Source organism: Scyliorhinus canicula, chromosome 21, assembly GCF_902713615.1.
Source record: "Scyliorhinus canicula chromosome 21, sScyCan1.1, whole genome shotgun sequence".
Lineage (NCBI taxonomy): Eukaryota > Metazoa > Chordata > Chondrichthyes > Carcharhiniformes > Scyliorhinidae > Scyliorhinus > Scyliorhinus canicula.
Window position 1 is genome coordinate 61,143,997 of NC_052166.1, and position 23,883 is coordinate 61,167,879.

Consider the following 23,883-nt stretch of genomic DNA (forward strand, 5'->3'; position numbering starts at 1 on the left):
GTGTGTGCATGACGGAGCATGTGATGTTATGAAGGGCGTCTGTCTTGCCAATATAGGTTTGCATTTATAAAAAAAATATAGCTTATTCCCCCTGCCCTTTAAGCCCCTCGGCACTCCGTTAATGGCCACATGAACTCTGGCTTTCATTCCAGACAGGATTCACTGAGCATTTATTGATCAGGAATAGAATAAAAGTTGTCCTGTACATGGGGTGGGCAAAGGTGATTGAACATAGCAAGGTGGCGCAGTGGTTAGCATCGCTGCCTCATGGCGACGAGATCTCGGGTTCGATCCCGGCTCTGGGTCACTGTCCGTGTGGAGTTTTCACATTCTCCCCGTATCTGCGTGGGTTTCGCCCTCACAACCTAAAGGTGTGCAGGGTAGGTGGATTGGCCATGCTAAATTGCCCCTTAATTGGAAAAAATGAATTGGGTACTCTAAGTTTTTAAAAAGTAGTGATTGAACACAGTACTTGTCCACTGACTGAGTGCTAACTGCCTTGAGACACTGCTGGGTGGTTGAGCAATTTAAAAGCAGATTAGCCCTGCACTCAGACACATGCATGTCAATGGGTTCCCTCCCTGACATATACCCCTTATCAAATTGGCTCCTATTGTAACTTGTGAGTTTTGTTTTATTGTTTCACAGGATGTGGGTGTTGCTGGCCAAGCCAACATTTGTTGCCCACCCCTAATTGCCCTTGAGAAGATGGTGGTGAGCTGCCTTCTTGAACCGCCGCAGTCCATGTGGTGTAGGTACACCCATCGTTTGAGGAGCACGTGGGGCTCCGGCATTACCCAGTTTGGACCATGACACAATTCTATAACCGTGGTATTCGAGTCGTGCTCCGAGCTGGTCATGCCAGGAATAGCTGTTGCAAAATGGAAGCTGGGGCAAGAAAGATCCAGCCTGGTACCATGTTTTGGCCGCACGGCTGCAGAGTGGTTAGCACTGTTGCTTCACAGCTCCAGGGTCCCAGGTTTGATTCCAGGCTTGGGTCACTGTCTGTGAGGAGTCTGCACTTTCTCCCTGTATCTGCGTGGGTTTCCTCCGGGTGCTCCGGTTTCTTCCCACAAGTCCCGAAAGACGTGCTGTTAGGTGAATTAGGCATTCTGAGTTCTTCCTCAGTCTACCTGACCAGGTTGCAGAGTGTGGCGACTAGGGGCTTTTCACAGTAACTTCATTGCAGTGTTAATGGAAGCTTACTTGTGACAATATTTTAGTTTAAAAAGAAATGTATTTGTGTAGTGATTTTCACAACTATCAGTTATCTCAAAGTGCCCCACAGGCAATGAGTAACTATTGAAATGTAGTCGCTGGTGTAATGTGAGAAATGCAGCAGCCAATTTGTGCTCAAAATTCAAACATCAGTGTGATCATGAGTGGATAATCTTTGTGGGATGTTGAATAAGAGATAACCGTTGTCCAGGGCAGGGGAATCATTTTCCAGATATTCTTAAAAATAGCTCCCATTAAAGTGCTATTTAATGGGAACTAGTGCAACACGGTTAAGAAAATAATCAGTTATTGTTAGAAATGAAAAGTTTAAATATTGATTTCTTTTCCTTTAATAAAGTTTGTTTATAAAACAACCAAGCACAATTTCCTATATTATCACTCTTTCCATCTTAAAAATTATGGTTCTGGTCCAGTCTCTTGGCCACTGTTGAGAGCTGAGCGTGTGTCCGTTATAATGCAGTAATGTCAAAGGCAACTCGGGTGGGGCGGAGTGGCGTGAGCCACTCTGGCGTCGGGCCGCCCCAAAGGTGCGGAATCCTCCGCACCTTCAGAGGCTAGGCCCGCCCCGGAGTGGTTTGCGCCCCACCGGCCAGTGGGGAAGGGGCTTGGCACCACGCCAACCGGCACTGAAGGGCCACCACCATCCGTTGCGGGTTGGCGCATGCGCAGGAGTACCAGCTTGTGCTCGCGTCATCCCGCGCATGCGCAAAGGGGTTCGTCTCCGCATTGGCCATCGTGGAAGACCACATCGGCCGATGCGGAGGAATAGAGGGCCCGCACGGCACAGGACCACCTGCGGATCGGTGGGCCCCGATCACGGGCCAGGCCACCATGGGGGCACTTCCCGGGACCAGATCCCCCCCTCCCCCCCCCCCCCCCCCCCCCCCCCCATCGAGAACCCGGAGGCCGCCAGCACCGCCAGGTCCCGCCGGTAAGGACCTGCTCCAATTTACCAATTTACGCCGGCGGGACTGGCAAAAAACGGGCGGGATTTCGGCCCAACGCTTGTGGAGAATTCGGGTGGCCCCGGGACCCATTGAGTCACGCCGGTCCCCGCCATTCTCCGGCAGCCGGCGCAATTCACGCCAGGCCGATTTTTGGGGAGCCGGAGGACGGCGGGGGCGGGATTCACGCCGGCCCCCGCCGATTCTCCGACCCGGCGGGGGGTTGGAGAATCCAGCCCCAGATTTCTGAATGAAACATGTGACCAAGGCACCAGCTGCCTACTCGAGTGGGTGGAAAGGATCCCATGGTGCTATTTTTAAGAATATCTGGAAAATGATTCCCCTGCCCTGGACAACGGTAGCACTATCTGCCTCGTGTAACAGGCATCCCTTCAGTCGTGCACTTGAGTGTCAGCCTTGACTGACACCCTGTCTATCACCAACGCACAGTAGCAACAGTGAGTGTAACGCCTACAAGATTCCCGGCAACAGCGCACCAAGGCTCCTTTGACAGCATCTTCCAGTTATGCGGGAGCTGCTTTATTCTGGATGGTGTCGAACATCTTGAGTGTCGTTGGAGCTGCACCTATCCAGGCAAGTAATGGGTGTATCCCATCACAGCCCTGACTTTGCCTTGTAGATGGTGGACAGACTTTGTGGAATAAGGAGGTGAATTACTCACTGCAGGATTCCCAGCCTCTGACCTGCTCTTGTGCTACAGCATCTATATGGCTCGTCCAGTTCAGTTTCTGGTCAATGCTGACTCCAGGAACTTGCTAGTGTACAATTCAGTGATGGTAATGCAATTGAATGTCAGGAGGAGTTGATTAAATTATCTCCTGTTGCAGTATTTTGCTCTAGATCTAAGATCTCATTGCGTTTGTGTGTACAATATCTTGTATAGTTATTGATTAGCAAAAAGTTTTGTTTTATTTAATTTATTCTAACACAGTAATCACTCAACACTTCTATCATGTTTAGCACCTTATTGACCCTGGCCTTATCTTTATTTTTTGCTATTTGCGTTAATGGAATATTATTTATTTTAATTTTAATTGGGAACCTAATTTTGTAGCTTTTCTATGCCTTCCTAATTTTGGGGGGGGGGGGGGGGGGGGGGGGGGGGAGGGTCTCTCAATTGTTTTGCATTCCCTCTTATCTTGGTGTTTGCCTTTTTGCTTTAATTTTGCCCTTCTTTATTCATCCAAGGCGTGCCATTGCTGGCTGGTTTGTTTCTTGTTATAATGGGATATAGTTCCTAATATGTCTGACCCTTCGCGATAAATTATTTCCTCCAGTTCTCCTATTTTATTTTGGCTACTGTGCACATTAAACAAGAAGTTTAATTCGCCTGTAATAGTTGTTACTTTTACTTTCGTCTCAACTGCCCTTTTATGCAACACTTTTATGCCGATTTGATACCGTGTCCAAAAATCAGCAACGAGTAGATCAGGTTCAATGTAATGACAAAGAGAGAACTGTCTCTTCAGTAACGGCATTAATAATCCCAGAGGAGCCATGTAGCTACAGACTCCCTTCCCCCGCACCGTATGCTGCTCTGCTTTTCTGTTAGTTCTGCGTATTGCTGATGGAATGGAAGTGGAGCTCCCATCAGTCTGTGAAAATTCACTGTTTTCAATTGTGGAAAACAAAATTGAACCCATTCCGAAGACTGGATGGAGTTGAGAATTAGGGCAACACATTACACTTTCAGGTCAGACTCGAGAGTATTCAGTTCAAACCTGCAGCCTCCGACGATGCTACTGCCGACCGTACAGGTGTTTACTGTCGCCGGCCTGGTGCACTTTGCAGTGGGGAGTGAGCTACCTCACTGACAGAAGATTGGAAACACTGGGAAAAGTTGAGGGTGGACGATTTTTGGGCCGATCCTGACTTGCCAAAGGCAAAGCGCTGCCGACGAGGGTATCCCAGCATCGGGGGGGGGGGGGGGGGGGGGGGGGGGGGATTCAAATGGGAAATGCCACTGACAGCAGCTGGATCAGAAGATTTCCCCAAAGACCAAACTAACAGTACCATACTGTTGCTTTTTCTTTCATGGGTGTGGGTGTCGCTGGAGGACTTTGATATAATCAGCAGATTTCTCCCTAAGGGTGACCAGCAGATTTAGTGATGGTCCCACACTTCACTTGGGACCATAGAAATTATACAGCACAGAAGGGGGCCACTCAGCCCATCTTGTGCATGCCGACCTAAAGAACCCAGGTGCCCTTTCTAATCCCATCTTCCTGCTCACGGCCCATAGCCCTGCAGCTTAAGGTGCAGATTCAGGTGCGAGTTTACGTTCTCTGCTTCCACCATCAACTTGGCCACCAAATTCCAGACGCCCACCACCCTCTGCGCCAAATTGTCACGTCACCTCTAATCCTACTGTCACTTAGCTCGAATCTATGATCTCTGATTCTTGAACTCTCTGCCAAGGAAAACCGATTCCTCCTGTCTACTCTATCTCTACCCTTCACAACGTTGTTTCCCTCAAACATGTCACCCCCTCAGCCTTCTCTGTTCCAAGGAAAACAACGCCAATCTCTCCAATCTCTCTTTGTCACACCAGTTCTCCCTGGCAACGTTCTAGTAAGTCTCCTCTGCTCTCTCTCCAGAGCAATTATATTTCCAAAACCTGACTTCACAGCTCACCGTCTTGAATGTCTTCAAGTTAATCGGTTTCCCATTGAAGGCAGGTTTCTGATCTGAAAACAAACCTAGATCCTGGATCCTGTTTCCCATAAGCAACAAATAATAGAGCCCAACTTTATTTTGCTAAATTTAGTCTCTTTTGGCGATTTACCTTTGCTCATAAAGGTGATACATATCTGCTCCAGGCACAGATTCAGCATTAGGGGTGTGGTGGATTGAATGCAGGGTAATGTTTCTGGAACTTTAACCCCAGCAGCACATCATGGATCAGCCTCTGCCGAAAGGTAACAAGTCTCCGATTGTGCGTTTCTCCAATTTTCTGTTTCTACTTCAGTGACGTGCTCAAAAGTGACATTTCCTTTCACGATAATAATAATAATCGCTTATTGTCACAAGTAGGCTTCAGTGAAGTTACTGTGAAAAGCCCCTAGTCGCCACATTCCGGCGCCTGTTCGGAGAGGCCGGTAGGGGAATTGAACCCGCGCTGCTGGTCTTGTTCTGCATTACAAGCCAACTGTTTAGCCCACTGTGCTCAACCAGCCTCTAATATGATACCAGCTATCCTCGTGACTGCTGTGTTAATGGGGGTGGGATGGGTGAGGGTGGGGGGGGGGGGGGGGAGCCTCGTTGAAGTGGACCTTGTATGCTTCACCCGATGCCGGTGTCTATGTATTTACATTGTGGACCTGGTGTTGCCCTATTATGTATTTTCTTTTTCTTTTCACGTACAAAATGATCTCTGTTTCAGCTGCTCGCAGAAAAATACTTTTCACTGTACCTCGGTACACGTGACAATAAACAAACCCAATAAAGAGCCACTGCCAAAGCAGCTTTCGGGATGTGCCTAGCAGACCAAGCTTTGCTCTGGGTTTGTAGCTGACTCTGATTAAAGTGGGATGTGTTCCTCAGTCACCGAATTGCTGCGTTGGCAGAAAGGAATGTGGGAGGTAATGGGTTCTTTACAGCAACGTGTCCAGCTGTACATCTGATGGATTGCAGTGGCACAGTCATAAGCTCGGAGAGTGTTTTACTCTCTCAGCAGAACCTGTTAATTTACAGTGCGTAAATATATAGTGTGCATATATTTTTATTTTTCCAATCTTTCTAATTTATCCATCGCGATTGGTCTTGTTGATCTTCCAGTTTTCCAGTGTTATGGGGTTGGAATTGTTGCGAGTGATAGTCCGTTCACATTGCTCAGTGAAAGGCTTTGATAAAAGTGGGACAATCTGTTTTCCTCAGTTTGGTGGGCAATAATTGTCGCAGGTCACAGATTTAAGATAATTGGCATAGGAAAGCGAGGGGGAATTTGGAAAATCTGTGAGTTCTGGTCCGGATTTGAGTATATGCATGAAAAGGAAATACTTGGAGGGCTGTGGGAAAAGAGCCATGGATGTAGAAATAATTGGATAGCTCTCTCAAAAGATCTGATGGGTTGAATGTCCACCTCCTGTGAAGTCCAAGATCATGGGCTGGATTCTCCGTTCCTGCGTCTAAGGGCTGACGCCAACAGAGCATCCATGGAGCTCCACGACGGAAACAAATCAGTGCCACACCCGCACTGATTCCGCCTCCGGTGAGTGGCTAACACCCGCGGAATGTGCGGTAAATGTGGGAGGATCAGCAGGTCCGTGATGGACACGGGCAGGACTGACGAGCTGCAGCCGTGTGTACACTTATACCCCCCAAACACGCACCGATTGCACCCAGAAAGATGGCAGCAGTTGTGCTGGACCGCGTCTGCGTCCACCCCCACTCTGCACTATTCCCCCAGCCCTGGCAGAGGCCTACCTGGCCAGCGGCACGGCTTTCGGTGAAGTGTGGTGGTGCTGGACCTTGTCCACACGCCTTCTCTCTCTCTCTCTTTCTCTTTCTCTGTCCACAGCTGCCATGACTGTTCAGATCACACGTGGCCCGTGCCGTTGGGAACTCGGCCCATCGGAGGCAGAGCATCGCAGGTGTGCCTGCTCGGTTGCGGCTGTGCGTGGCGTGGTCTCAATGACGACGATTTGGAGGGGGCGGAGCATCGCTGCCCACCCTCAAACCAGTGCCACCCGCGATTTTGTAGTCAGGAGCCATTCTCCGCCCGATCGCTGTTCCCGATTTCAGCGTTCGGCAACGGAGAATCCCGTCCCATATATGGAGAGGTAAAGATCCAATATCTATGGTGAAATGCCGCCATTAGTGCTCTATGGCTTCAGCTTCAGCGTAAAGGGTGATTCTGCTTTTCTGTATCCCTGAGGGGAGCGATATTCACAGCAGATGGATGTTGGGAAATCTCTCTCCCGGCTAGTACCCCACCCCTCCGGCATTTAAAACAATTATTTCCCAGGCAAAGCCCATCTTTTATTGCCCTTGGACTGAATAGCCATTTCGGAGGGCAGGTACAAGTTAACCACATTGTTGTGGGTCTGGAGTCACATGTAGGCCAGACCAGGTAAAGATGATCGATTTATTTCCCCGCAAAGGAGCATCAGAGAAACAGATGGGATTTTATGGCAATCAGTGATAGTTATCATGACCATCATTACTGAAACTAGCTGAATATTCCAGATCTATAAATTGAATTAATTCTATGGTGGGATTTGAACCCATATCCCCAGAGCATTAGACTAGCCTCTGTCATCTACTAGTCCACTGACATCACCACTATGCCAGCATAGCCTCCGGTAATAGATGTGAACAGTGCCAAGGAGGCTGGCCAACCACACCCACATGTTCTGGTCTTACCCCAGACTTGCCGGGTACTACTTCGAGGCAATGTCCAAAGTGATGGGGATAAGGGTGGAGCCGTGCCCGAAAGTGGCGGTCTGGGGTATCAGACCAGCCAGATGTCTTCATGGGGAGGAGGGCGGACGCCCTTGCCTTTGCCTCCCTGATGGCCCGCCAGTGAATCCTGCTCGGCTGGCGGTCAGCAGCACCACCCAAAGCTGCAGACTGGCTGTCTGACCTGTCAGAAATTGGAGAAAATCAAAATCGCCACCCGTGGGTTGGAAGAGGTCTTCCACAGAACGTGGGAGCCATTCACTCGGCTATTCCAGGACCTGTTTGTGGCCAGCAACTAGGTAGCCAGGATGAAGAGAGAGAAGCCAACCCACAAAAGGGTTGGCTTCTCTCTCTTCATCCTGGCTACCTAGGGAAATAAGAAAGCGCAACCAAACCCAACAGGAAAGCCAGGGACCCAGGGGAAGGGAAGAGGGAAGGGAGGGGGAAGGGCAGGAACAATAGCTGGAAGTGAAAAAAGAGAGGGGAACACAGGCGGGAAAGGTGACACAGGGAGCCACGACAGCCACAGCAAACACGGCAAGGAAAAGACAAAAGAGTGAAAAGAAAAAACATTGAAATAAATCCATGTAAATGGCAAAAACCGACCGCAATGGAAATTACGTTGGAAAATTCGTATTGTTCTGTGAGTGTGTATATTTTGTTATGTATACCAAAACCCAATAAATACATTAAAAAAAAACACCATAGCTCCCGGTGGTGCCAAGTCACCTTTAGGGACAGGGTGAGATAACTTCCTCCAAAGGATTATAGTGCTCCCATGTACATCCATTTTATTCCCGATTACTGGAAATGTGAGGAGCAAACAAGCGTGGGACTGAAATGGCCCGATTCCTCTTTCAGGATCGTCTCTTGATATTTGAGGAAGTGAGCCTTGTGAACATTGCGGATGTGACATGTCAACAACATTACTTTTTGCAAACCTGGTCGAAGCAGTCCCACCTGACTCAGTTTTGGATCTAAATTGTAAAGTGAGTCTCCACTCAATCCCAACAGGGAGAACAAATCAAATATTAACCTTGACTGGGAGAAGGCAATTTAAATATTGAGTGGTCACTTCATGTTGCTGTGAAGTAATTTATGCTTTGCAGGAATAATGATTTGATTTCACATTTTTTGCAAGTATTGATGTTCCTGACAGGATTCTCGGCAGCAGAGTAAGCACACTGGCACAGCGGCAGTGTGATTCGTAGCCTAGCGCATTACTTGGATGTGAGTCACACGCTGCAGTTGCCAACTTGAATCTGATGGCGCAGAATAACTTCAGACCTTTGCCTATGCTGTTTGTCTTTAATCTTTTATTATTGTCACAAGTAGGCTTACATTAACACTGCAATGGTTACTGTGACAGTCCCCTAGTCGCCACATTCCGACGCCTGTTCGGGTACACCGAGGGAGAATTTAGAATGTCCAATTCACCTAACGGCACATCTATTGGGACCTGTGGGAGGAAACCGGAGCACCCGGAGAAAACCCACGCAAACACGGGGAGAACGTGTAGATTCCACACAGGCAGTGACCCGAGCCGGGAATCGAACCTGGGACCCTGGTGCTATGAAGCAACAGTGCTAAACACTGTGCTACTGTGCCGCCTCAACCCCTGACCAGTATGTGCCAAAATGTTCTCTGACTTTAGTCCTCCAGCAAATTGCATTGGAGGGAGGGGACAGTGTGGTGGTAATGCCACTAGACTAGTCATCCAAGAAGCTCATGCTAATGCAGCAGGTGGAATTTAAATGCACTTAATAACCCCCCCCCCCTTCCCCCCCTCCGGTCCGACACCTCCAAATGCCTAAACCGCTTACCTCATCCCTTTAAACCTCCCCGTTATAGTAGCTGCTGCTGTAAAAAAAGGGGGAGTGACTTACCTCTCCGAGCCGCGGTTACTCCACAGCGATACTCCCGGGGGGGGGGGCAGCACCTTCGCTGCACCTGTCTCATCCAGCCTGAGCGAGGAAGGTTGGGGCGAGACAGGGGCTTCGGAATTCCAGCAAGGCTGTCGAGAGTGGCAAGATTACCTGTCGAGATTACCACTCTGAGGAAGGTCCGGGCCTAACGTGTTGTTGCTTGTGAAAACCCACAATGTGTTTGGACGCCGAAGGGTCAATGTTGTTAGGGGAAGTTGCCTTGTGAATACACTCAGACGTCACCACGGATACAGGGTTATGGTTATGCAGAAAATTTTGAGAAGTTGTTATTTTTCATATTGAGAAGTTTGGAGGGTGACCTAATGGGTATCTTCAAGATTATGAAGAGTTAGGGTTGGATAAATAATGACGCGTTGTTGCCATTGGTTACCAAGAGGTTAAGCAGGATAGCATAAATTTAAAAACAATCGCAAGAATGATGGGGGTGGTAAGAATATGAAATTGTCTGGCAGGGACTGAAGCAACACCCATTAGCATTTTGCGAAAATAATTAGATAGTTGCACAATTACATTGTGCACAAATCAATCAGAAGTGTGGGATTAGACTGAGGGGGGGCTTGTGGAGAAAATCAGCCTTATTTCTGTAACATCCTCAGATGCCAGATGGCAGACATCTGAAAGGGTGGCGTGTGAGGGTGAGTGAGAGCGAGAGAGCGAGAGAGAGAGAGAGAGAGTGGGAGAGAGAAAGATTTTTCGCAGCAGATTGTGGGGGAGGGAAAGAGAGACTATGCCATTATAGCGACAGTATGTCATGAGAAAGGAATTTGATCTCTGGAGACAGATGTAGAAAGTGGAGGGCGCAGACTTGCCAACTCTCCCACAAACCTGCTCCTGCCTTGGAATTGCAACCTTGCAAGAACTTGCTGCTTCTTGACAGTAGTAACTGTTCTTAAGAGGAAAGGGGTGGGGGAAAGATAGGGGGAAGCAGAAACAGTGCATCAATACCACTTGACTGCCCTCCGCCTATGGTGGGCATGGTTTGTTTTTGTCCATGTTAATGATTTTTCTTCAGTACAAAGGACACCTCTGCTGCTGCACATTTGGTGATGGAACATCTCACACCTATGATCTGATTACTGGGTGGGCAGGTTTTCAGTCTGTAAGCACTTTCCTCCCACAGCCATCAATCATTTCCACATTGCTGTACTACTTGGATGGGACTGAAACGGAGGCTGTGATTGAACTATTTACATATTAAAGCATTCAAAAACGTTACGCTTGATCACTGCATTAATGTACTGGACTAGTATAATGTGGTGATTTTTATCGCTTAACCTTTTTTAAGTATTAATGTATTCCATTTCCTAGTCTGTTGTATTCCACATTTACTTATTATGGCAATTCTAAAATTTTAATCTAGGAATTTTGGGTGTGAAATTAATCTTTTCTGGTATTGATTAATTCATTATGAACCCTTTTAATGCTACTTATGAACTTTCAAACATACGGTTCCTATCACCAGCTGAAAATCTGTCTCCATTACAGTTGGCTTTGGCATCCCATCCAGAACACAGTCAAGGAACCTCAAAAAATAATGAATCTAATGACATTTAATCAATATTTAGCTGGTGTGACTTTAAGGTTTTTACATTAATTTCACTTTTGTTTTGCTTTTATTATTTAAGTTACACCACGCCATTCTACCTTCAACTTTCTTGATTCAAGTGGAGTCTGCTATCTTGAACTGACAGCTGGACCCGAGCACCCAGGCTGCTTCCTGTGCACTTTTTGGAACAGAACCTTGTGTTGGAAGCTGCCCAATTGGATCCGTATTGAAAAGGTATTACATTTAATTTTTTCAATTTTTTCGGGCAGGAGGTGGTTTAGTGGTATTGTCACTGGACGAGTAGTCTAGGGACCCGGGTAATGCTCTAGCGTTTCAATCCCACCATGATAGATGGTGAGGTTTGAATTCAGTGAACAGTCTGGAATTAAAAGTCTAATGATGACCATTAAACGCAGCACGGTAGCATTGTGGAGCGCAATCGCTTCACAGCTCCAGGGTCTCAGGTTCGATTCCGGCTTGGGTCACTGTCTGTGTGGAGTCTGCACATCCTCTCCGTGTGTGCGTGGGTTTCCTCCGGGTGCTCCGGTTTCCTCCCACAGTCACAAAGATGTGCAGGTTAGGTGGATTGGCCATGCTAAATTGCCCTTAGTGTTGGGTGGGGTTACTGGGTTATGGGGATAGGGTGGAGGTGTTGACCTTGGGTCGGGTGCTCTTTCCAAGAGCTGGTGCAGACTCGATGGGCCGAATGGCCTCCTGCATTGTAAATTCTATGAAAACCATCGTCAATTTTCGCAGAAACCCAACTGATTCGCTAATATCCTTCAGGAAAGGTAATCTGCCATCCTTACCCGGACCTGGCCGACATGTGACTCCAGATCTGCAGCTATTTTTTTTTTTTAAATACAATTTTTATTGGAATTTTTTACAGAAAATATAAAACATAACGACAAACAATGAAATGCAACAAAATAACCCATAATAACCGTACCACCCCCAGACCGTATCGACGCATGTATCACATCCCCCCACCCCCCCAACCCCAATGAACAACAAAAGAACTTCAAAATAAATTTAAATTAAATAAACAAACATAGTCATCGTCCGCCCCCCCCCCCCCACCTTTCCCCCCCCCCCCCCCCCCCCCCCCCCCCCCCCCCCCCCCCCCCCCCCCCCCCCCCCCCCCCCCCCCGGGTTGCTGCTGCTACTGTCCCAGTACCCTATCGTTGAGCCAGAAAGTCAAGAAAAGGTTGCCACCGCCTAAAGAACCCTTGTACCGACCCTCTCAGGGCGAATTTGACCTTCTCTAGCTTAATGAAACCCGCCATGTCATTGATCCAGGTCTCCACGCTTGGGGGCCTCGCATCTTTCCATTGTAGCAAGATCCTTCGCCGGGCTACTAGGGATGCAAAGGCCAGCACACCGGCCTCTTTCGCCTCCTGCACTCCCGGCTCCACACCGACCCCAAAAATCGCGAGTCCCCATCCTGGCTTGACCCTGGATCCCACCACCCTCGACACTGTCCTCGCCACCCCCTTCCAGAACTCCTCCAGTGCCGGGCATGCCCAGAACATATGGGCATGGTTCGCTGGACTCCCCGAGCACCTGACACACCTGTCTTCACCCCCAAAGGACCTACTCATCCTCGTCCCAGTCGTGTGGGCCCAGTGCAGCACCTTGAATTGGATGAGGCTAAGCCGCGCGCACGAGGAGGAAGAATTAACCCTCTCCAGGGCATCAGCCCATGTCCCGTCTTCGATCTGTTCCCCCAGTTCCCCCTCCCACTTAGCTTTCAGCTCCTCTACTGACGCCTCCTCCGCCTCCTGCATAACCTTGTAGATATCAGATATCTTCCCCTCTCCGACCCAGACCCCCGAAAGCACCCTGTCCCTCACCCCCCTCGCGGGATGCGAAGCAGATCTGCAGCTATGTGGTGGACTCATAAATGCCCTCTGAAGCAGCCGAACAAGCCACTCGGCTCAGGAGTAATTAAGTAGGCCGATAAAATGCTGGCCTCGTCAGTGCCGCTGACATCCGGTAAAAATGAAGTGGAAATAAAAACTTTAGGGAATGAAATCTGCCATCCTTATCTGGTTTGGCCGAAGTGTGAGTCCAGTAACGTAAGGCTAACTTTTCTCTGAAATGGCCGAGCAAGCCTCTTGGTTTTATTCAAGAAGGCAGCACCATAAGCAGCATGCTTGATGGGCATCCTGTCCACCACCTGAAATCTTCATTCCCTCCACCACCAACGCACAGTGGCAGCAGTGTGTACCATCTACAAGTGGTGCTGCAGCAACTTGCCAAGCCTCCTTCGGCCACATAGATGTACATGGGCAGCAGATGGTTGGGACCACCACCACCTGCAAGCTCCCCCCCCTAGCTGCACACCCCTGCTGACTGTAAATATACCGCTTCGCTGCCCTTGGGTCAAAACCCTCGAACTCCCTCATAGTACCTCCTCCAAGAGGAAGGCTCACCACCAGCATCTCAACGCAATTGGGGGTGGGCAATAAATGCCGGCCATCATGCACTTTCCGTCAGTCTCGTTATGTTAGGGCAGCACGGTGGCCTAGTGGTTAGCACAACCGCCTCATGGCGCTGAGGTCCCAGGTTCGATCCCGGCTCTGGGTCACTGTCCGTGCGGAGTTTGCACATTCTCCCCGTGTCTGCGTGGGTTTCGCCCCCACAACCCAAAAATGTGCAGAGTAGGTGGATTGGCCACGCTAAATTGCCCCTTAATTGGAGAAAATAATTGGGTAATAGATAGAACATAGAACAGTACAGCACAGAACAGGCCCTTCAGCCCTCGATGTTGTGCCGAGCAATGATCACCCTACTTAAACCCACGTAACCTGTATACCCGTAACCCAACAATCCCCCCATTAACCTTACACTACGGGCAATTTAGCATGGCCAATCTACCTAACCCGCACATCTTTGGACTGTGGGAGGAAACCGGAGCACCCGGAGGAAACCCACGCACACACAGGGAGGACGTGCAGACTCCACACAGACAGTGACCCAGCCGGGAATCGAACCTGGGACCCTGGAGCTGTGAAGCATTGATGCTAACCACCATGCTACCGTGAGGCCCCTAAAATCTAAATTTATAAAAAAAAAAGAAATAAAAAAATCAAGAAATCTCGTTATGTTTGTGTGCGAGTTGACACCCTGGTTCCCTGGATAAAAGTGGCCACATCTTTGGAACAGCCATTAGCTGTGAAGCATTTCAGAAAATTCCAAGAACCAGAAAAGTATTTCCTAAATGCAAGTTTGCATGGATGTGTTTAATGCAAATGTGCGTTTAGTTTATCGAGAAGCTCTGCTATTGAGGCGCTAGACTTTATTAACAAGTGGTGGAGTTAATACGGCACGGGAGGAGAAGTTATTAATACGGCACGGGAGGAGAAGTGGTTGATCTGTCTTCGGTTTGCTTGATTCAATCAGTTGTGCCCAATTTAAAAAATATATCCTCTGTGTGAATTTGAGACAGTTGTTTTCTCTTTATTGCAGGCATGTTTAAGGTGAGAACACAATATTCACAGAACCAATTCCATCTGACGTGAGCTGTTTACTGCTTCTAAATCACAACTTAAGGAGATACACGCAGCAGATCGTCTGCAGAGAAGTTTGTGCTTTGCTGGACCTTGCACCGCCTTTGCAGATGCTCGTCCCTGCCTATCTAACATTAACTCTTTTATTTCAGATTCTGTGTGTTATCTCCTGTGTTACTATTGTTGCTATCAGATGTGATTAAAATGGGTTTTACAAGGTGGTCACAAACCATTTTGTTTTATAATGAATGGCATAACTTTTGTAATCTGCTATGTTTCTGAGTATAATCCTCTTCATTCAAACATGCCTTGTTATCTCTGGACTCAACTATTCTTAAACTCTCTCGACTGGGCATCCTCTGTAAACAGGAACCGAACAGAAATTCTGCTGCCCCTATCCTAGCTTGCCCTGGGTGACCTTTACCCTCAGCCCTGTGCCCTCTGACCTACATGGTTTTCCGTTCTAGCCATAGCTGGATTTTAGAATTCTACCGATTGTGTTCAAATCCCTCCATGGCCTCGCCCCTTCCCATCTCTCTCATCTGCAGTGCTGCAACCCTCTGAGATCTCTGCGCTCCTCCAATTCTGGCCTTTTGCACATCCCCGAGTTTCATTGCTCCAATGTTGGTTCAGCTGTCTCGGTCCTGAGCCCCCTCCCCCTCCAGCCTAAAACCTCTCTGCTCCACCTCTCTTTCCCTCTTTAAAGTCCTTAAAACCCCACCTTTATGATCAGGGTTTTGGTGACCTATCTTAATATCTTCTTGTGTGGCGTGGTGTCAGATCACCCTCTGAAGAGCCGAGGGACATTTTACTATGTTTTTTGTTTACAAACCATTTTAATGAGGTATTTTTGGCATTACAAACAGCAACAGTATAAAAACAATGTACAAAGAACAATAGACATAGTGCAATCACCAAGACCCGCCTAGTTGACCCCTATTCTACGCTACCGTAACCGCCCCTCCCACCCCTCCACCCCTGCTGACGATTAATTCTCCACAAAGAAGCCACCCTAACAGTGACCCCCTCAAGGCGAATTTAATCTTCTCTAGGCCAAGAAAGCTCACCATGTCAGTTAACCAGGCCTCCGACTTCGGGGGCGTTGACTCCCTCCAAGCTAATAGTATCCGTCTCCAGGCTACCAGGGAAGCAAAGGCCAGAACGTCTGCCTCTTTCTCCTCCTGGGTTCCCAGATCTTCCAACACCCCGAAAATCGCCACCCCTGGACTCATTGCCACCCTTGTTTTCAATACTCCGGACATGACATCTGTAAACCCCTGCCAATATTCCCTAAGTTTTGGACACGCCCAGAACATGTGGACATGGTTCGCTGGTCCTCACCTTTTACACACATGTCCTCCACCCTGAAGGATCTACTCATCCGGGCCACTATCATGTGGGCCCAGTGGATCACCTTGAATTGGATCAAGCTGAGCCTGGCGCATGTTGTGGTCGCGTTGACGCTGCTCAACGCGTCCGCCCATAAGCCATCCTCCATCTCACTACCAAGCTCCTCCACCCACTTACGCTTCAGCTTCTCTGTCTGCATCTCCTCAGCCCCCATAAGTTCTTTGTAAATGTCCGAGACGCTTCCCTCTCCCACCCATCCCCTAGACACTACCCTATCCTGGATCCCCCTTAGTGGCAGGAGTGGGAAGGATAATATCTGCCTGCGCAGAAAGTCACGCACCTGTCAATATCTAAATTTGTTCCCCCTTGCCAGCCCAAAGTTCTCCTCCAGTGCCCTCAAGCTAGGGAAGCTCCCCTCCAAGAAAAGGTTCCCCATCCTCTCAATTCCCACCCTTCGCCAAACTCAAAACCCCCATCCAGGCTCCCCGGGGCAAACCGGTGGTTGTCACATATTGCGGACCAGACCGATGCTCCCACTGCTCCAGCGTACCTCCTCCACTGACCCCAGATCCTCAAGGCAGCCACCACCACGGGGCTGGTGGAGTACCTCGCCGGCGGGAATGGCACAGGTGCCGATATCAATGCCCCCAAACTTGTGCCCCTACATGAAGCTGCCTCCATCTGCTCCCAAACTGACCGCCCCCACCACCCACTTCCTTATCATGGCTCTGTTAGCTGCCCAGTAATAATGACTGAAATTTGGCAGGCCAAGCCCCGATTCCGCTCGAGCATCACCTTCTTACCCGCCCACACAAAGCCCAGGATAATTTTGTCAACCCTCTTAAAATTGGGAGACATTGAAATACAAATAAAAATCTCGGTAGGACCGTCATTTTGACCGTCTGCACCCTCCCTGCCAGCGACAGCGGCAACGCATCCCATCTCTGAAACTCACCCCTCATCTGCTCAACCAACCGGGACAAGTTCAACTTGTGTAACCGGTCCCAGTCACGTGCCATTTGTATCCCCGAGTACCTGACATGTTTTAGTTTTATTATGTTAAAGGTGTCACATAAATACAAGAGGGTAGATGGTTGTATAGTGGTAATATAGTAAGCCTGACTCATGATCTGGGCCACAGGTTCAAATCCCACCATGGCAGCTGGTGGTATCGAGGTGCAATTGAGTAATCGCGTTTCCCACCGGTCAGGCAAAACCCTGTAGATATTGACGGGGCCGGAAGATTCCACCACTGGACAGTGGTGGGTTGCCGTGGCTGCCAGAAAATAAACCACACAGGGCTGGAAAATCCAGCCCCTGGATTCAGTGATCCAGCCCCTGAAACCATTGTTGATTGTTGTTTAACAACCCACCTGGTTCACTAATGTCCCTTTCGGGAAGGAAATCGGTCGCCCTTATCCGGTCAGGCCTACTTGTGACTCCAGATCCACAGCAATGTGGCTGATGCTGAAATGGCCCGAGCAAGTCACCGCCCCTTCCAAGGCAATTAGGGATGGGTAACAAGTTCTGTCCCAGTCAGGGACGCTCACGTCTGATGAAGGAATAATTTACAAAGTTGTATTTGTGATTTTCAGCTTTTGAGATTTATAGGCTATCAAATGTGTAGATGTTTGAAATGGAAGTTAAATCATGGCAGAGCGCAAGGGTGTGGCACATACAGGGTTAATGTAGGTCTGCGTACCGCCCACACAATGATGTAGGAAAGCACATGACCCCAACCTAGGGGGTCAGTATGGTGTTGAGCAGGGATATGTAAAGGCCTAAACACGGAGATGGTTCCGAGTATCCTTTTACTGTACATGGGTTACTAAGGGTAACCTACTCAGTTAACCTACAAAAGATCATGAAGATGCCTTTATTCTGTATTCAACGCCCTCCCAAGATAGCTAAGCTGGTAATTCTTGGACCTGGAATGTGGAGTGCATGATGAGCAGTATAAACCATAACCTATGCACGTGGTGATGTGGAGATACCAGCGTTGGATGGGCTGGGCACAATAAGAAGTCTTACAGCACCAGGTTAAAGTCCAACCGGTTTGTTTGGAATCACTAGCTTTCGGAGCACTGCTCCTTCCTCAGGTGAGTGAAGGAGCTACGCTCCGAAAGCTAGTGATTCCAAATAAACCGGTTGGACTTTAACCGGGTGTTGTAAGCCTTTTTACTATGTATGCTGGGGGCGGTGAGGAAGAGAAATTAGGGAATAACATCAGATGTAGCGCCCCCCCCCCACCCCAAACCATGGGGTTAAGTAGTCACGATGACACCTGTAAACCCAGAATCCACACTATGTCTCACCAAAATCGTTCTTTTGTTCAATCGCTTTGCAGGTTGAAAGTTATGTGGTTGCTACAGCAATCTTCATTTTGACAACTCTGTTGATAATCTACAGTTCCAGCAGCGGCAATGACTCACTGCATTACAAAGGCGAATTTATCTCCCATGCTGTGAGCCGAGCGCCAATAAATTTAAAGAAATGGGTCACGAAAGATGGTTACTTTCCAGTTATTGGAAACAAGGTAGGAAACCTTCTGCAACCTGCTCATTTTGTGAAATAATTTTAACACCTAGAAACCAGTAATCCAATCGGGAATTTGGAGGAACTGCTTTTCTGAGAGAGAATTTAGAGCAGTGCTTTTCAATGCTTTTTTTATCTGGCCCTTTTACCAAATAGCAGGCCCTCGTGACCTACACCACGCTCACTTCCTGCTTAGGTGAGCCTGTCCTCACTTTTACGCATTTAAAATTGACATAATTGATCTTCCTCGCCCAGGAGGGTAAATTTGCATTCCATTCTACAAACTTAAAACCAAGATGTTGCATGGCAACAAAATAATGTAATAATAATCTTTATTATTGCCACAAGTAGGCTTACATTAACAACTGCGATGCAGTTACTGTGAAAAGCCCCTAGTCGCCACACTCCGGCGCCTGTTCGGGTACACTGAGGGAGAATTCAGAATGTCCAATTCACCTAACAAGCACGTCTTTCGGGACTTGTGGGAGAAAACCGGAGCACCCGGAGGAAACCCATGCAGACGCTGGGAGTAGGTGCAGACTCTGCACAGGCAGTGACCCAAGCCGGGAATCGAACCTGGGACCCTGGGCGCTGTGAAGCAACGGTGCTAACCACTCTGCTACAAAATGCGTGCTATAAACAGGACACAACCAGGCCTGCATGTAACGTTACACCAATATTGATCCCATAGCCATTCCAAATACTAGATTTCATTGTGAAACATTGTATTTGTCTAGTGCAGGGGTGGGCAAACTTTTCCGTGCAAGGGCCACATTCAGAAATTCACAATTCACAAAGGGCCGCATAGTATATTAAGTAAAATAATTACTTCACCCGGTTATGATTCTGGGCGCCTCATATAGAACATAGAACAGTACAGCACAGAACAGGCCCTTCGGCCCTCGACGTTGTGCCGAGCAATGATCACCCTACTCAAGTCAACGTATCCACCCTATACCAGTAAGTAACCCAACAGCCCCCCCCCCCCATTAACCTTAAAAAAAATTAAAAAAAAAAAAAAAAAAATGTAAAAAAAAATTTTTTTTTTTTTTTTTTAATGACTTGGTGGGCCGCAGAAATACCTTTGGCGGGCCGCATGCGGCCCGCGGGCCGTAGTTTGCCCACCCCTGGTCTAGTGGTTAGGTATTAAATTTAACTTTATGAATGTATACGCTTATCTTTGAACAGGATAATTTTAGGGCAGCAAAAAATTACCCAGAGAAAAAATGGGGAAAAAGGATCAGGCAATCGTTGGGGATTATTTTTGGCGACCCAATTTTCAACATCCGTGACCCACCCGGGTCGCGACCCCCACATTGAAAAACAGTGAATTAGAGCGTGGAACCTGCTACAAAGGGAGGAGTTAAGAGCGATAACCGAGATACATTTAAGGGGAGGCTAGAGAAACAAATGAAGCAGCAAGGTATATAAGAAGAGTGGAATGTGTTTAATTGAAACATCAACATTTACATGGAACGGTTGGGCCGAATGGCCTGTTTCTATGCTTTTAACCCCTTGTCATACTTTGTAGCAGTCCTCAAGAAGCTCAACCCATCCAGGATAAAGCAGCCCGATTTCTACCTTTTCCACAGACATTCACTCCCTCCACCAGTGACGCACAGTAGCAGCCACGTGCGCCATTTACAAGATGCACCGCAGGACCTCACCAAGGCTCCTTAGGCAGCGCTACAAACCCATGACCGCTACCAGCTAGAGGGGCAAGGGCAGCAGACAAACGGAACCGCCACCACTTGCCTGTACCCCTCACACACCATCCTGACTTGAAAGTATGCCACTGTTCCTTCCCTCGATTTCCCTCCCTAACAGCACTGTGGGTGTGCCTACACTACGTGGACTCCAGCGGCTGAGAAAGCAGCTCGCCACCACCGTCTGAAGGACAGTTACGGATGGGGAACAAATGCTGGGCCTAGTTAGCGATGCCCACGTCCTGTAAATAAAAATAACACCCTGGTTTTCAGCTGGCCCACTTGGACTCGGTTGCCAATTGGGACCAGTTAGACCCAGTTGGTGCCAGCAATACAAGATCCAGTTTGTGCTTGCTCTTACCCTCATGTCCCTACTGGCTTTTTGAAAGAGCCATCCAATTAGAACCATTTCCCTGCCCTTGCAGCACAGCCCCAGTCATTTCTTTTGCTATTTCAAGTAGAAATCCAGCTCCCTTGTTGGACGTTGGAGTTAGATTTGGGTCCGCTGCACTTTCCAGACATGTATTCCAGATTATCATAACTCTCACTGCATTAAGAACAATTCCCGGGAATTCTGATTGTGGAATGTAGGTGGAGGTCGCATGTTTGGTGGCTCCTGCCAGCGTTGTCTTTTTCTTTAGGTCCTTTTATAGCCAGTTTTTGGGGGAAGGTTTTATGTGGGAAGGTCTGAGGGATTTCAAGGATGTCGAAAACCGGAAAAGAGAAGCCAGGGAAAAGGGGAGTGAGCGAAAGTTCACCGTCAAAAGTGATGAGGAGTCCAGCGGGAGACAAAGTGGCGGGAGAGAGCTCTTGGGTGGGGCTGCACCCATCACAGTGGGGGGGGGAAAAGTGGCTAAAGTGATGCTGGATAGTTTGAACGGCTGCTTTCAAAACATTTTGACAGGCATCGGACAGCGATAATGTCCTTGCTTCATGAATGGGTAGGTGAGACCTGATGAAAAAGGCGTTGGTGAAGACGTCGACATTCAAGGATAGGTTGGCACCGCTGATGGTAGAAATGTTTGAGGATGGGATGGTTATGGGAGTATTGCCGGAGACGATGGGACAGGCAACCATCTCCCTCTTACTTAAAAAGGAGAATGGTCTGGCAGAATTTGGATGGTACAGGCCCATTTCTCTACTGAGCGTGGATGCTAAGATATTGACGAAGTGTTGGCATTGAGGTTGGAGGCGTGCCTTCTGAAGCTGGTGCGGGAGGATCACACGGAGTCCATTAAGGGCAGGCAGCTGACATTGGACGTGCGACGGCTGCTGAATGTGATTCTTTCTCCGGCAGAAGGGTGGGGGCAGGAGGTGGTGGTGGCATTAGATGCAGAGAAGGCGTTTGACGGGGCGGAGTGGCGCTGTCTGTGATGCTGGAGAGAGTCGGGATTGGGCCTAAGTTTGTGGCATGGGTGAAATTGCCGGACAAGGATCTGACAGCGTGTGTACGGGCGAACGATATGAATTTGGGGCACTTTCCACGATTCGGGGAGCGAGGCAGGGGTGCATCGTGTCCCCCCCCCTTCTGTTCGCGCTGGGGATTGCGCCCTTGGCCATCGTGCTGTGAGGGGTTCGGACTCGTGGAAGGGGACAGTGAGGGGGCGGATATAGGTGGAGCATAGGGTGTCTCTGTAAACGGACAATCTGCTATTGTATATCTCGGACCCAAGCTTGTTGGTGATGGATAAAATTGCGTTGCTGAGGAGTTTCAGGGCGTTTTCGGGTACAAGTTGAATCTCGGGAAGAGCAAATATTTTGTGGTGTCTCCTCCAGGAGCTGGAGTGGAGGAGGGGGGGGGGGGGGGGGGGGGGGGGGTGCCATTCCGGGTGGCAACAACTCATTTTAGACACCTGGCGTTTCAGGTGGCGCGGCATTGGGTACGGTTTCTTAAATTCAATTTCACAAGCTTTGTGAGGAGGGTGAAGGAGGACTTGTTGCGGTGGGATAGTCTCCCCTCCTCGTTGGCAGGCTGGGTGCAGGGAGTGAAGATGAACATTCTGCCATGGTTTTTGTTTATGTTTCAGTGTCTACCGGTCTTTTTACCAGTCAGGGTGGGGGAGGGGGGGCAGGGGAACTTGCTCTACTATTACAGGGTGGGGGGCTGGATTTGGGAGATTGGGGCCTTATGGGTGCGGATGGAGGTGGCATCCTGTAAGGGGTCAGGGTTGTGGGCGCTGGCAAGGGCGTTGTTACCATTTACCCCGGGGAAGTATTTAGGGAGCCATGTGGTGGTAACCACGCTGAAGATTTGGAAGCAATTCCGGCAGCACTTTAGGTTGAGGGCAGGCTCGAGGTTGATGCTGATTAGGTGGGAACCATGGGTTTGAGCCGCGGAGGATGGATGCAAGGTGCCGGGGAATGGGAGGAAGTAGGGGTGAAAGAGAGGAATGATTTGTTTTTGGAGGGGATGTTTGTGAGCTTGGAGGAGTGGGGGGGGGGGGGGGGGGGCGGGGGTTGGCCTCCAATGTAAGGCGGGCTTCAGATACATGCAGGTGCGGAACCTCTCGAGAAAGGTCTTTCCGACTCCCCGGGGCTCCGTCCTCTTTGGTGTCAGAGGAGGTGCAGTTGGTGATGGGGCTGGAGAGTGAGTTAATTTCGGTGATTTATGGAAGGATCATGGATGAAGATGAGGTGTCCATGGAAGGGATTAAGGCCAAGTGGGAGGAGGAGCTGGGGGTGGCATTTGAGGAGTGTTTATGGTGCGAGGTGCTGCGTAGGGTTAATGCGTCAACCTCGTGCGTGAGGCTGGGTTTGAATCAGAGTGATGCACAGGGCAGACTTAAGCGAGGATGAGCCAGTTGTTTGAAGGGATGGAGCATAGCTGAAAATGGTGCGGGAGAGGCCCAGCTAATCATGTTCATATGTTCTGGTCGTGCCCTAATTTAAGTTTTGGGGGTCGATTTTCAGCACTGTGTCTGAGGTCCTACATGTGTATTTGGAGCCGGGACCCCAGGAGGCCACGTTCGGGATGTCCGAGGGGGTGGCAGATGGGTGAGGGGGGGTGGGCGGATGGTTTAGCCTTTGTCTTGTTGATCGCATGCAGGTGGGTTCTGTTGGAAGTCAGCTTCTTCCCCCTGTGTCTTTGTGTGGCTGGGAGATCTAATGGAGTTTCTGTACTTGGAGAAGGTGAAGTTTACTCTGAGGGGGCAGAGATGGGGTTTGTTTATCTTACACTCTGGGAATCTGGTTGCCATCGAGGAGGGTGGGGGAGCTGTGTTGGGTCTGTGCTCAATATTTGTAAAAATATTAATGTTGAAAATTTGAATAAAAATATTTTTTTAAATCTCCCCTCGTACCTTAACTCGACATCCTCTCATTTTTGCCCCTCCAGCCAATGGAAACACATTCTCCTTGTACACTCCCCACCCCCAAATTCATTGCCGCCAGCGGGAAGGAGAACCTGCCTTTGGCTTTGAACCACCCCATTAAACATTTCCTCCTGTTTCCTTAGAACAATCTCAGCTTCTCTCATCTCTCCACTCGCACTTCATAAAATGGAAGCTTCTAAATTGGTACGGTCGGGATTTTCAACAAATTGTTCTCTCCCAGCTCGTTGTCATGCTTCATCACTGGGCGTGTGTGTGTGCTGACTAAAACCACGCTGTCTGCCGGGCAGTGACTTATTTTTTTTATTACTCTACATGTCTTTCCTCCCGTGTTGAACAGACTACCTGAATGCTA

General features: G+C 48.9%; 1 protein-coding gene across 3 annotated transcripts in view; it reads left to right on the plus strand.

The window, feature by feature from the left end:
• Positions 1-23,883, plus strand: part of st6galnac6 (ST6 (alpha-N-acetyl-neuraminyl-2,3-beta-galactosyl-1,3)-N-acetylgalactosaminide alpha-2,6-sialyltransferase 6) — a 50,439-nt gene that overhangs the window by 15,783 nt on the left and 10,773 nt on the right. For all 3 annotated transcript variants that reach the window (XM_038781588.1, XM_038781589.1, XM_038781590.1), the window contains 3 exons: positions 11,176-11,330; positions 14,568-14,578; positions 18,306-18,494. In XM_038781588.1, the coding sequence (XP_038637516.1) occupies positions 14,570-14,578; positions 18,306-18,494 (198 nt within the window). In that variant the 5' untranslated portion in view covers positions 11,176-11,330; positions 14,568-14,569. The remainder of the gene's footprint in view (positions 1-11,175; positions 11,331-14,567; positions 14,579-18,305; positions 18,495-23,883) is intronic.